General features: G+C 35.2%; 1 protein-coding gene across 1 annotated transcript; it reads left to right on the top strand.

The window, feature by feature from the left end:
- Positions 1–1,291: 1,291 nt before the first annotated feature.
- Positions 1,292–4,990, top strand: LOC120085254 (probable long-chain-alcohol O-fatty-acyltransferase 5). Its single transcript, XM_039041156.1, has 2 exons — positions 1,292–2,452; positions 4,746–4,990. Exon 1 carries the CDS (start codon positions 1,394–1,396, stop codon positions 2,447–2,449), a length of 1,056 nt encoding a protein of 351 aa, XP_038897084.1. The 5' UTR covers positions 1,292–1,393; the 3' UTR covers positions 2,450–2,452; positions 4,746–4,990.
- The last annotated feature ends 9,321 nt before the right edge of the window (positions 4,991–14,311 follow it).

The following is a 14,311-nucleotide window of genomic DNA, read 5'->3' as shown; positions in this document are numbered from 1 at the left end:
TCTGATCAATACACGATGAATGAGAACGTGCAACTACAAAGGATACTAAACAAAACTAAACGTTAATACTTTGTGAGGTAAGGTAAATGTTAGAGTTTGTTTGATAGGAAATCTGAAAACAAAAATATGAAAATAAAATTTTCAATAAAAACATAATTCTATTTCATGTTTTCAGATATGTGTTTAGTAACCGATTCAGAAATTGGATTCTAATTTAAACAACGGTTGAAAATATGTTTGATACTACATTTATAAATCATAAACTAATTATAGTTAACCATTAAATATAAGTTGACAATATATTATTATTAATTTATTTATAAACATGTTTTATGTTAATTTTTTATATAAATATTATTTTGTAATATTATATAATTTATAATAAATTATATAATAAATGTTTTAATTTTAAAAAATTAATTGAGTTTATAATATGACATAGTACATGTCTAAATATTTTTTTATCTTTATTAAATATAATTTTGTATTTTAAAATATAAAGTTCAAAATTTGGGTAGAATATAAATATAAAAATGTTTCAGATTTTCTACTTTGGATCACAGCATCCAAAAACAGTTTTCAAATACAAAATTTGAATTGTCTAACGAAGACATATTTGTCAAACTCAATAAATCTAAAAACATAAAACAAGATTGTCAATCAAACAACCTTTAGGGGTCGTTTGGGGCACCAAATAGAAGTTTGTGGAATGAGTTATTATAGCCCACCCCATATTTGGAGCACAATAATGATGTTTACCACTATTTATAACCTACAATTAAATATAATAATTACTATTTCAAAACCCTATTTATTCCATTATTAACTATTTGCTAAGTATCTACTATTTGTCACTCATTCTCTATTTACAGTATTACTATTTCATACCCAAATAAAAATAGTTTACACTCCAAACACAAATTATTATAAGGGTAATAATTGAGTGCATCTCAAGATGCACTCATTTTGTGCATACCTTTCCACCACTCACATGAAAAAATATTAAAATATTTTAAAAAAAAGAAAAGTAAATTTTGTTCAATGGCAAATTTTGATTGAACAATTTGGTGGGATGCATAAAGATAAGTGTCACTCGGAATACACTAAATATTTTTTTTATCATAACCCTAACTAAACTAGTTTGTACCTCAAACATTAATTATTATAATCCAATGACTATTATAACCCATCAAACTATAATAATTACGAATCTTAATAACCCACTCACCAACTCAACTCCAAATGTTGGTTTTCCATTAATGTACAAAAATCTCATTTTGTTCGAGTTCTTTCACTATTAATGGTGGACACCTTACGAGGGCTGTCCCCAATCAAACCAGCACGCGCTACCTCTCTTCATCTCTCTGCGAACTAAACCTCCAAAACCTCTCCCATGGCGACCGCCGGCGATCTCTCCGCCTTACTCAAAATCTCTCTCTCAGTCCTCGCCTCTTTACTCTACTCCTATTTCATATCCTCAAAGCTCCCAAAAGGCCTCCCAAGGCTCCTCTCTCTCCTCCCAATCCTCTACCTGTTCACTCTCCTCCCTCTCCTCGTCTCCTCCATTTTATTCGCTGGCATCGTCGCCTCCTTCATCACTTGGCTCGCTTCCTTCAAACTCCTCCTCTTCTCCTTCGATTTAGGCCCTTTAGTTTCAGAACCACCATTTTCATTTCCTCTGTTCGCCTCACTCGTTTGTTTCCCAGTCAGAATGAAGCAAAATCAGCCAAACCCAGTTCCTGAAAATCCTCCAAAACCTATTGATTCTCCTAAATTACCTCTCAATCTGCCGACGAAAGTGCTTTTATTCGCCATCTTGACCGTCGCCGACGAAGCTCTGCCCCGTTATTTGAAGCTCTGTTACCATTGTGCGGCTCTGTATTTTTTCATCGACGTTGTTGTGGGTTTTTTCAATACGATTGTGAGATGGAGTTTTGGAATTGAGCTCGAAGAGCCGTCCAACGAGCCGTATTTAGCTACCTCGCTTCAGGATTTTTGGGGGAGGAGGTGGAATATATTGGTTTCAAATATTTTGAAATTGACTGTTTTTTTGCCAGTTAGGTCCGCCATGATCAGTAGGACGGGGCGGCGGCGGTCGGCGGCTGTAGCGGTGTTTGCGGTGTTTGTAGTGTCGGGATTGATGCACGAGCTGTTGTTTTATTATGTCAACCGAGTGGCTCCGAGTTGGGAGGTTACTGCGTTTTTTGTGCTTCAAGGGATTTGTGTGTTGGTGGAATTTCAGTTGAAGACGGCAGTGGGGGACAAGTTCCGGCTACATTGGGCGGTTTCTTTGCCGTTTACGTTGGGGTTTACGGTAACCACCGCCTCGTGGCTGTTCTTTCCGCCGGTATTGAGGAATGGGACGGTGGTCGGACTTATTCGGGAATGCAGGGCGGGGCTGGAGTTGGCGATTGTTCCGGTCATGTCCGTCTTTAGAAGACCGTCTTAAGAGGTTCTTTTCCTTTGTCCTTTTCGATTGAACGCAAAGAAAGATAAAGAGAAAGAGAGTCATGCTTCAATTTAGTTTTAAATTTTTTTTTTTAAAAAAAGTTAAAATATCATTTTGAATTTCTAATTTGTTCCATTTTAAATTTTGAAAACATATATTATATTTTCATTATATGAAAGTTATTGTTATTATTTAGTTAATTTAGATTAAAAAATTAACTATGACTAAAATTAGACATTTGTGTGTATAAATACTAAAATTAAACAGATCTAAAAGTATAGAGACGAAAATAGTAAAAACTTTAAAAAATAAAAATAAAAAAGAAAAGAAAGGTAAAAAATTGTCTAAGGAGCCCCATGAAGTAAAAGAAAAGTGAAGAAATGAGAGGGAGAGAAAGAAGAGATAAAAGAAAAGGGGGAAATGGGGATAGAGGTAGTTCAATGTAACAAAAGGAGGATGGCCGGTAAATTGTCGAAGAAGTTACGGTAATGTTGCGAGTTGTCGAAAAAGCCATGGTCAGTATCAGAAGTGAATTAGAGAAATCGGTAGACAAGATTTCGAGTCTATTAATCTATGTTTTCTCTTAAAGTTGAAGGATTGACAGAATTATTGAAGTTTGGATACTTTTTTATTGTGGGTTTTTTAATGTTTTGGTTCCAACATTTTCATGAATTTTCTTGGTGGGGTATATGTATATGGATGACTTGGAAAGGGAGGAAGAAGTAGAATTGAAAAGAGGACACTAAGATTGAATTCAAAGACATAATATTAAGTTTATGATTCTCTTAAGTTTCTCTTTTAGCAATGGAGTTAGGATGAACTTTATGAAATTAAAAATAGAAGAAATTTGATTTTATTACCAAGAATTTTTTACTCTTTTGTTAAAAATCTAGTGGAAGTGTGATAGTGAAGAGAGAAAAATAAATGCAGTTGAAATGGAAGATGAAACAAGAGATAGAAGGAAATAATTACTTTTGTGGGTACTACTTGAGTTTTATGTGAAGGAAGAGGGAGTAGATGGGAAGTGATATCCAAAAATGAAAAGTTGCTTTGAAGTGTATATATATGAAAAAAGTTGACGTTTATCTCACCTATATGGAAATAACTAAAATTGTTATGAAATCTCAATAGATTATTTATAAGGGTAAATTATAATTGGTAGTATTTTTAAGAATAATAACCAAGTGTATAACATCATTTAAAAAAATTTAAATATAGACAAGTCTATCAGCAATAAACTTCTATCATTGATAGATTCTTATCAGTGATATGGTCTATCACTTATAGACTATTTAAATTTGGTCATATTTGCAATTTTTTTTTACATAATGTTATAACTACTAATATTTTGAGTCTAATATCTATATTTGCAACCGTCCCTATTTATAACTTTTACAAAAGTCATTGTTTTAGAAAAATTTGAGATATTTTATGATTATTTAGAAATTTTAAATGTTCTATGTTCTTTGAGAGTTATTCGAAGAGCGTGAAATCTTTTAAAGAAAACGTGAGTAAAAGCTTAAGATTTTGAGAAATACTGTTGAAGAAAGAAGAGCCAACTAAACAGGTATGGAAGTTATAATTGTAAACCGAAATCAAATCTATGGAAGCATTGGTTTATACATTCCTCTTAGTCTCGACTCTAGGAATAATTTTTTATGTATCATTTGATAACCCAATAAATCCATTATAGTATCCCCAGTTCAAATCAAATTTTAAATGGAGGAATTTCAAGGCTATTTAGAACTTGAGAAATCTATGGTTTTATGAAAAGTTTCTTAGATACATACGTGAATGTGTTTCCGATATGATATATGAATCCTTTGAGACTCAGTACTTCAACACACAAATAGGTTTTGGGTCATGTGTTGGGGTGTTTTCCTCTTTCAGAACTATTCTAGATGCACGTATGACTAGAAATTTGTTCTACTACATATCTCGAGATTACTTGGTGCATGGTAGGACTAAAGATTTTCTTTATTATGTATCTTGAGATTACTAGGTGTATAGTATAAATATAACTAGAGATTGCTCTATTGTGCATATTGAGATTTCTCTATGGTAATATGACTATAGTTAGTGATGTTTTTGACAAACGTTTTTTCAAGAGCTACTTTTATATAATTTCTATATGTTTTAATTATTTTGAGTTTTGAAAATTGTTCATGAATCAAATTGTTTTAAAGAGTTTTGAATTTATTTTGAGAATGTACAAATTTTCACTTAAGATTATTTTTTATGAACTATTACCACTCATTGAGTTTTTTAGCTCATTTGTCTTAAATTTTTTCAACAGGTAGCACGAGAGTATCCAATGGCCGTATTGAGATTGATAAGTGCCACCAATCTATTGCATGTTACTTAATAGTTTGTTTGTCTTTGAAACTGAAACTTTATGATGATTTATAGACTGAAACTTTAATGCACTCTTGTTGTTGATTTATAATTGCAATGTGGTTGTTGATAAGAACATTAATGAAACATGCGTGATTTGACACAGTTGATGGTGGAGTTAGAGTGTGAAGCAAGTTGTTTGATTTTCGACTTTTTTTTTTTAGTGGATTTTGTTTTAAGAAAGCTTTTGTTAGCCACATTTTTTGTTATAAAAATATGTTTAGAATTTGAGAATGCATAGTTTAGTTGAAATCTATTATCGATATGTCACGTCTTAAGTTAGATAGAGTAATCTAAGGTGGATGTTTCACATATAGTTTTACCTTTTGTTATTTTTGTTATTATTGTTATTAATTTAGTCGACTTAGCTATATTTGCAAGCGACCCTATTAAATAATGCTTCTAACTTTAAAGTTCCTAACATAATCCAATTATGAAATGTTTGAGTTAGGTTGATTTCATTTATTCAAGTTACTAATTCACAAATTTATTATTTTTCTAAAAGTAAAACTTTTATAACTAAAAGCCCAAACAAGCATAGTTTAACTTACATATGAATGTGTTTGTCATCAAGAGGTATCTGGTTCAAATTCTCTATCCCTCCTATTGTATAGAAAAAAAAAAAAAAAATCTTTTCTGTCTGAAACATATTTCTACTTATCTTGAAACATGAAATGAAGCTGAAAACTCAAATTTGATCTTCATCATAAAATATAACATTTAAAAGTCGGCCTACAATGTTTCTTTTCTTTTCTTTATGTTTTTCTTCCTCTAAATTTTGTCGATGAATAAGGGTCTGATGTTTGGTAGATGATTTGAATTTTGTTTTATGTTTCAGAAATACAAAGTCCAACAAATATGTGTTTGGTAGATAATTTGAATTATATTTTTAAAAAATGTTTTCAAATTTTGTGATTCACATAGTGCAAATTCTGAAAACAATATATATATATTTTTTAATTTTCGATGTATCAGATTCTAAATTTGAAATTTTAAAATGCATGATTATATAAAATTGATAAAAATGCGTTAATGAATATAATATTTCATGGATTATAAATGATATGAAACAAAATAATATTATTAATGTTTAGCCTAAAACATGTTCATAAACTAATTAATAATATGCTTCAATAAATAATTTAATAAATTTTCTTAAAAATTAATTAATAATATTATATTTAACCTAATATTTAGTGATGGATCTATAACTACATGTTAGGGGCACAAATATATTGAAGGTTAGAAGTTTAGTTCATGAATGTTTAGATTTGTGTTTATATATGTTTCTAAACTTTAAAAAATGTCTAACAATTCTCTAATTAAACTTCGATTTTTATATTTAATAGATTCTTAAAATATCAATTTTGCCTCTAGTAGGTTTTATACACATTCAAAAATGTTAAAAATTAAAATAGGTCTTTTACATATTCGATAATGTTAAAGATTAATTATTATATTAGATATCAAATTTAATTTTCTACTTAATACATATGATTGGACATCATTTTAAAATTAATATATCTCTTAATTACAAGATTTAAAATTTAAGGCTCAATTATACATAAAATAGTTATTTTGCAAACATTTTTAATATTTTCGAGATTTATTAGATATAAAATTGAAGATTTATAAATTTATTAGATAATTTTAATGGACTAGAGTCAAAATTGAAAGTACAAGAATTTATTTGTCATAATCTTTAGAAATTAAGGACTAAGCTACTCAAGACGCTTAGGTTAATAGATAAGAGAGCATCGGTGCATAGCCTTCATTCTACTACGCTACGCAAAGGTTATCAAGTCACTTAGCTCGATGTTAGGAGAGTCAAGTCAAGGGGGAACGCCATACCTACATAGAAGAACCGCTGTTCGTTGACTTTCTAAGGTCTAACCTTTCGCTCCCCTACTGAAAAGGAGCAAAGCAGCTTCGCACCACTGATAGACTACTTAAGATTCAATTCAAAAGGTCCTATTTGATTTCGTAAGCCTTTGTCATTGTCAGTCAACTACGTAGAGCCTGAGGCGCCCTGCGAATCCGTAAATCTCCGAAGCATGCCGCAAAAAAAGGATGTCCCTTATGCATTTCATTCTTTCTATAAGGGAAAAAAAACAGAAGTACCCCCATCATGGTGAACCTCTCCTTGTGATCGGGATGAGGTAGATGCCTCCCAGCTGGGGGGACGAATTGAATAAAAGTTTCCTTAGGTAGTCACCGACCTACAATTATCCTTAAACTTCTGTGCTTGGTATGACTTGAAAGCTTTACCCGCCTGCTATCCCAGTAACTGCCATTTGCTATACTCAATTGTTAGCAGCAGAAGCTTTAATAGAATAATAGGAAGCAAGTCCATTGTCCAATCCTAGAGGCTTGTGTACCTCCTTCCCCGTGGCATCCTACTTTCGAGGGGGTAGAGTCCTGGAGCGAACTACTCATTGTTGCGTTGTCCCAATCCAAGGAAGGGCTTTCGATGAGAAGCATTGTTTTGAGGGAGGGAAAATGTGGTTGACAAGCCACTTTGAGGAGGCGATTGGACTTAAGAAGCAACAACGTGAAGTAGCTTCCATAAAATTCGAAGGTTCGAAGGGTCAGACCTATGTAGAGGTGTGTTAAGACAGGGAGTGGTGACCCTTATACGTTTAGGATCGATTGTGGATGTTCCTACGAGAAAAGCTATGCTCGAGCGTGCGTCCCTCTTTAGATAAGAAGCAGAATGCGCCATCACCTACAATCCTTTCTTTCCTCTGTCGGGGACTTTCGAAAAATCAAAAGGGTGAACAGTCCAACCCTTCTAACATACTACAGCCCCAGGTGGCGAAGGGGCAAATAGGTTCTTTCAGAAGAAAAGGTTTGTGACTAGCAGTAGCTGTCAACGGTCTTTGACACTTAGTTGAATTGTGGCCGTGAGACTTTCCTCTCATACATTGCATGTTTCAACTTCCTTTCCTGTAAACAGAAGACTAGCAAACATGATCAATAGCTCTTACAGAAGGCAATGTAATTGACGAGGAAGATTCGTCTCTATTGAAATCAGAGGTAAAAGAGTTTTAAGCCTCACTAGAGGTCTTCTCTTTAACATTGCCCCTTTCCAGGGGTCCCTGTATTGATGATGGTGGCTTCATAGCCTAAATGTAAGAGTCCTTCGGAGGTGAGGTGCTCTCACTTAAATAAGAACTTATGACAAGGGAAAATACTTTTTAACGAAGGTGTTAGCCCCTCAATGGAGGTGAACTAAAGGAGAGGTAGCCCTCGCCCTTCAGGGTTTAGAGTGCTTGGTTTCCATGGGTGTTCCATTGGGATGAGATTGGCTCAATGACAACTACTTACTTTCCATCTTAAAGAGATTTGACTTGATCTATTGTCGTCGGTTTAGCTGGTATCAAGTTTTTGCCTAACCATTGTATGGGGAAAGGGAAATGGATGATTCACCACTCTTACTGATCCGAGACACTTACACATGATAAACTTATGTGGATAGCTGCTGAGAGGGTGTATGGCACGACGAAGCTTTGCGACTATGCCATTCTTGGCGATGGTGAGAATGTAATTACCGGATGCATAGGTTGAGTCATTCGCTAAACAACTATTTTTGTTGGGCGATTAACCAAGTGCTCCTACCCAAGTGGACTAGTGAATGCCAACTAGAAGAATTCACTTTCCTATCATTCAGTAGGTGACCCCTTCTTGTTTGTGGCTAAAAAATGATGACCTGTTGCTAATGGGGAGAGATCTTTCATTAAGGTTTAATGCTCCTCAATGGGGATCCCTAGAATAATAACATGCTTGTGAAACCCTCTGTTTAGTATTTGTTTGGGGGTATTATTGTTCAGCTTGGCCCTATCCCTGGAACACTTCCATCGAGTCTACTATTCCTCCTTAAAGCCATTAGGATAGAATTCCTTGAGAATTCGAGTTTTTTGTGACAATCCAAAAATGTCATGGTTCCTCATATATGCATTCCATCAAATTAGTGCATAATTTGACGATTTTGGTTTTCTTTCTCTGTTCTAGTTCATTTTGTCTTCTTTCTGATGGATCAATCTTGTATACGTTGGTTAAAGCAGACGTCAGAGCATCCAGACGAACCAATAGAGGCAGCTGTGCTAGAGACAACCGTAAAAGCACTAGTCTCCATTTATCACCTATTAACAATTAAAGCTACATACGTGGTAGGAACTTACTAGGGTTTAGATACCAATTTGCAGAGCATTCGTTTACCTCTCCTTAGGGGTTGAGAGCAGCCAACCCTAGAGGTACCACACTAATAGCGACATTCCAACTTGATACAGATCCGTACCTCCTGCAACGGACCCATCATTTCTCAAGTTAATTTTTTAGGCGGGCACAGATGGAGACACAAGCCAAAGAAGTATTTATAGAATAGGCATTGTGAACTATCTGATTAAAAAAGATAATTGGTTGAATGAAATGGAAATCTTCTTTCTTCCCATTGGAATATGGATGAGATAAAAAAGGCCATCAATGGAGGAAACAGATCTGATATCCGTGGGCTAGGCTAGGAGAGTTGCCACCTCTTCACTCTCCTTCAACTGATTCTGGTATCGAATCATATCTCTTGGAGAGAGGTGCAGAAGCTCTCTCTTTAAATCATGAAGGCATTCCATCATTTCAACTGATATGGGTGTGGACGTGGTTGTTGGGATTGGTGTCCTAATTCTCCCGGAGTCTCATAGTTTATAAACTGTACACATTATTATGAATAAAATAAGAGTTATTTTATTTGGCATTTACTAATATCCAATAAACAAAACTCCATGGTTATTGCATGAAAACTTAAGTATGTATATGAGAAATACAAATGGATCAAGCCATTGATACTTGAGACTTACATCTCACCTAAACGATCATAAGTGACATGACCTTAATTCTGAGTGTTTTGGGAACTTCTGCCTTTGAAGACGGTTCTTTGATTAGTATGGGTGAGAGTTGCCAGATTGCCAACTCAACATGCCTACCTTTTTGGGGATTTGTCCGATTTAGGAGCTGGGAACTCAGTTACACAAGATAGAATTCACTCTTTCCCTGAAGAAAGGGTAAGTAGATAGATTGCTCCCTTAAGGTCTGATTGCTCCCAGCTATACTTACGAGCGATCTATGATGGGTTATCATACTGTTGATTGGTTGATATAGACACAAAATATATCTGTAGTAAGGAGAGTGCAACTATCGGTCTTTAGCGGAGTGCCTTGCAGTTAACGGATGGTGGATCTCGTACAGATCCATAAGGTCCCCTTGGTAGCTCAATGGATTCAAGTTGAGAATCAGTTCTTGGTGTTGATTTGAAATGTTCAAATTGACAAGAGAAGAATCGATTATATATGATATGGTTGGTGTGATGTATGAGATACATCAACTGGAGGATTGATGTAAATGAGATTTACATTAAGTACCATAAAATAGAAAAAGAGCTATGGTTTATATGTTTCATGAGATGAAATATTAAAACTATAGGTTATAAATATAGTATGGTAAGTTGGTTATCATATATATTTATAATAAAATTACTTATTGGATAATTATCTATTTTTCTCTAATAACTAATTGAGTGGGAGGTTATTGGTGGTTTCATGGTAACCGTGAGATAAAAGAAAAAATGTTTTCCTAAATTTAGTAGGTTTTTTTTACAAGAGTTGCTATTCTCAGCAAGTACTCACGGAAAGACTATCAAGTGAATTGGATTCACTAAACGATAGCTGAAGAGAGACTAAACGATCATGGAGTGATGCTACATGATAATTCACTTAGCTGGTCGTCTTCTAAACGATCGTGGAGCTTTTTCTATACGATAGCTTGCTTTTTTCTAAACGATTGGGAATTCATCTATACGATAGACTTCTTTCATCTCCCACTTGCTCAATCATTTACACGATTTTTACTCCTCCGGTCTCTTCCTCTAACCAAGTCCACACAGAGCCCACACTTCTGGATTCTCACACCGAGAATACCAAGGTAGCCATTGTTGTGGTTTCTTACTCAACTTGACTGAGTCGAGGTTTAGGAGGTTATTCGTTGATTTCGAGTTTGCTGGTGATCTTTTTGTGTTGTGTTCGGTGTGTTCGAGCGTCCCTGATCGAGGGAGTATGAAGATGAGTCTTCAAAGGTATGTTTAATATTTCCCTTGATCTATTCTGAAAGCATGCTATAATTTCGTATTGCACATGTCCAGTTAGTTTCTATTTCTTGACTGTAATTATGTTTGTTCAATTTAGAAGGGAATTTAGAACAATCATTCCACTGCTAATGGAAATCCTAATGTCTGATTTCCTTCAACGGTTCCTTCGTCGTGAAAAAAGTAATGAAAGGGAATCCCTTGGTCAAACTGCCTTTGTTGTTGCCCATATAACTTTAACGAGCAGAGATCTAGCAACGTATTATAGGAACAGATTATTGGCATTGGATGCATTGTGAGGTTGGCTGATGAGTTTGATCATATTGACCTTTTAACTTTGTTATGGCCAATCACTAACTGACTGACATTTTGAAGTTCTAGGTCTTAACGCTCTTCGCTTTGTCTTCTCATAGTAATGCATGAGAGGCTATCTCCTCTCTTGAAGCAATATTTCCTTTAGCTACATATCTAGTTTATTCCGAACTAATATATCATTTTCTCTTAAACCAAACCTTTTATCTCACTGCTAATGTTCCAATTACTAATCACATGTGCTCACTTTTAAAGAAAGAGTCATTCCTTCACACCCTCACCTCAGGGGTGCTTCACTCTCTCCATGAGAGTAACTTGATGAAATTATGTAGATGATTGATGAACCTTGAATAGACTAATCATTTCTTATCGCTGACCGCGAGATAACGCTTTTAGAGAAGCTCGGATCCGACCTTAAAGTAGAATCTCCCATTCCTAATGTTGTCTCTCGGTTAACCCTCGAGAATTCTATTAGATTAGTAAGTTAGGCCTATAGAGTTGTGGTAAACGAAACCCCTGGAATTGCTTGACTTCCACCTCTCATTACTTCAATTGGCATTGTACCACGAGTGTAGAATTCCATTCATGTTACACGTTTAGCATTCCCCATAACTTTCGTCCCCGTATGTTTAGTGGTCGAGTGAAAAGAGTCCTTTTAGTTAATCTTAGCTACTACCCACCCTACTTATCCTAGCTCTAAAGGCAGCTACTGACTCGATAGCTCAAGTTGAGTCTACTGTGATTCTTCTTGTTCCATTGTCAAAGAGAAGACCTCTAGCGAGGCTTAAAACTCTTTTACCTCCGATTTCAATAGGGAGATACTCAATTCTTGGAATCTCCATTTTCCTATGAGTGAAAGATAGCCATTAAATTGGGTTTCAGCCTGACAACTAAAGGAATGTTTCCCCTCAACCCCTCGGAGGTCCGTGATATACATACTTTAAGTGGGCCCCTCCATCTCACCCCCTTTATGAGTACACTCAGGGGTAATGTAAAAAATACTTGGTATAAGGTTAGGTCAATGAAGGAAATTCCTTATTCTCTAAAATTCCTATGTGAAAGAGCCAAAATGATTTAGCGTTTTAGCGTAGAGAGAGGACTTTCAGGGGAACAAACGATTTTAGATGTTGTGCCAAATTTTACATAGTTTCGTATATTGATTTTGACGAGTGAATTTCATCCTTTTACTGATAGATAAAGGATAAGAACCTACCTAATAAGAGGCTACCCCATTTTTTTGGCGTTTAAACCATTTCTCAACACCTGTCTCTTATACACATCTAGATGTGTATAAGAGACAGGATTTTACGTAGTTCCGTATATTGATTCTGACGAGTGAATTTCATCCATTTACTGATAGATAAAGGATAAGAACCTACCTAATAAGAGGCTACCCCATTTTTTTGGCGTTTAAACCATTTCTCAACACTAGGTAGAAAATCTGGGATTTCAATTGTTATCTTGGTAATCTCGTGTATATTACTTTGAAGTTCATCGATTGTTGATCTTAATGAATAGCATCTTCATCATCCAAGGGTCCTGATACTATGATCTGGAACCTTCAGCTGAGTGATTGCTCATTATCTGGCTGGAAAATGTGGTCTAGAAGCTTTCTCTCTCCCAACAAGCAAGATGAGAATCTGGTGATTATTGGTTTGTTTAGTTGGGCACAACTGTTAGGTTACTTATGAGGGGCTTAGCATCAAGCCTCTTTAAGGAAACTAGCTCAAGACCCTCTAGTAAATCAAGATGACCATAGAGAAACTATTTTTTGTTTATTTCTTTTGAACTTCGTGAAAAACCCGAATCGAGATCTCCCTCATTATGAATGAAAAAGTGGGGTTGAGCCCAAGTTGTACACTCCATTCATTCTACGAACCCTTATTTATTTAGATGCAGAGGAATGTGCCTTATTCTTATCCTCTTTCTTCGGCTACTTCAATGAATACACCAATGCATAAGTAAGAAAAGAGATAAGATTTGTTAGGGGACATGCTCACCCTTCCATAGGGTTCCTGGTCGATGGTTTGGTAGTGAACGTAAAGTCAATAAGGACCGCCAACTGGTGAGATGACGATCGAGTAGGCACTGGGCATGTCCGCGTAGCTGTGGCAGTGTGAGGCATCCAATTAACTTTCCAGAATAGTTTTATTGTACTTAAAGATGTTTATGTTGTTCCTGAACTAAAAATGAACTTTATTTTTGTAAAGTGTCCATTACAATGTAAATATACGCTTTCTTTTAATGTGGATAAAGTGTTTATTCATAAAGATGGTGTTGAAATTTGTATAGCTAAACTGGAAAATAACTTGTATGTGCTAAGACTATTAGCCTTAAGTTCCCTCCATAACACGGAGTTGTTTAAATCTACTGTAAATCAATCTAAACGTCAACGAATTTCTCTAAAAGCCCGAGGTGGCTATGAGTATTTTATCAGTTTTACTGATGATTACTCTAGGTATGGGTATGTTTATCTGATGCAATGGAAGTCTGAGTCATTTGAAAAGTTCAAGGCTGAAGTTGAAAATTCATTGGATAGACGGATTAAAACACTTCGATCAGATCGAGGTGGAGAGTTTTTGGATTCTAGGTTCCAGGACTATTTAATAGAACATGGAATCGTTTTCCAACTCTCAGCACTGAGTACACCTCAGCAGAATGGTGTAGCAGAGAGGAGAAATAGAACCTTGTTGGACATGGTTCGTTTGATGATGAGTTACGCTTTCTTACCGGATTCGTTTTGGGGTTTCGCAGTGGAGAATGCGATACATACTCAACTGCGTTCCTTCCAAGAGTGTTGGAAGAACACCTATGGAGTTGTGGAACCGACGTAAAGCTAGTTTATGTCACTTTCACATCTGGAGTTGCCTAGCACATGTACTTGGGGAAAATCCCAAGAAGTTGGAACCATGGACGAGGTTATGCCTCTTTGTAGGCTACCCCAAAGGTACACGAAGGGGTTATTTTTATAATCCGTCGAAAAATAGGGTGTTTGTTTCCACGAATGCTACTTTCCTAGAAGAGGA

The sequence above is a fragment of the Benincasa hispida genome, chromosome 9, assembly GCF_009727055.1.
Source record: "Benincasa hispida cultivar B227 chromosome 9, ASM972705v1, whole genome shotgun sequence".
Taxonomy (NCBI): domain Eukaryota; kingdom Viridiplantae; phylum Streptophyta; class Magnoliopsida; order Cucurbitales; family Cucurbitaceae; genus Benincasa; species Benincasa hispida.
The sequence above is the reverse complement of the archived record's forward strand: the minus strand, read 5'-3'. Positions and strand labels throughout refer to the sequence as shown.

What these genes read in the sequence shown, in the direction of transcription:
- LOC120085254 (XM_039041156.1), top strand. Translation starts at nt 1,394, where the DNA reads ATGGCGACCGCCGGCGATCTCTCCGCCTTACTCAAAATCTCTCTCTCA.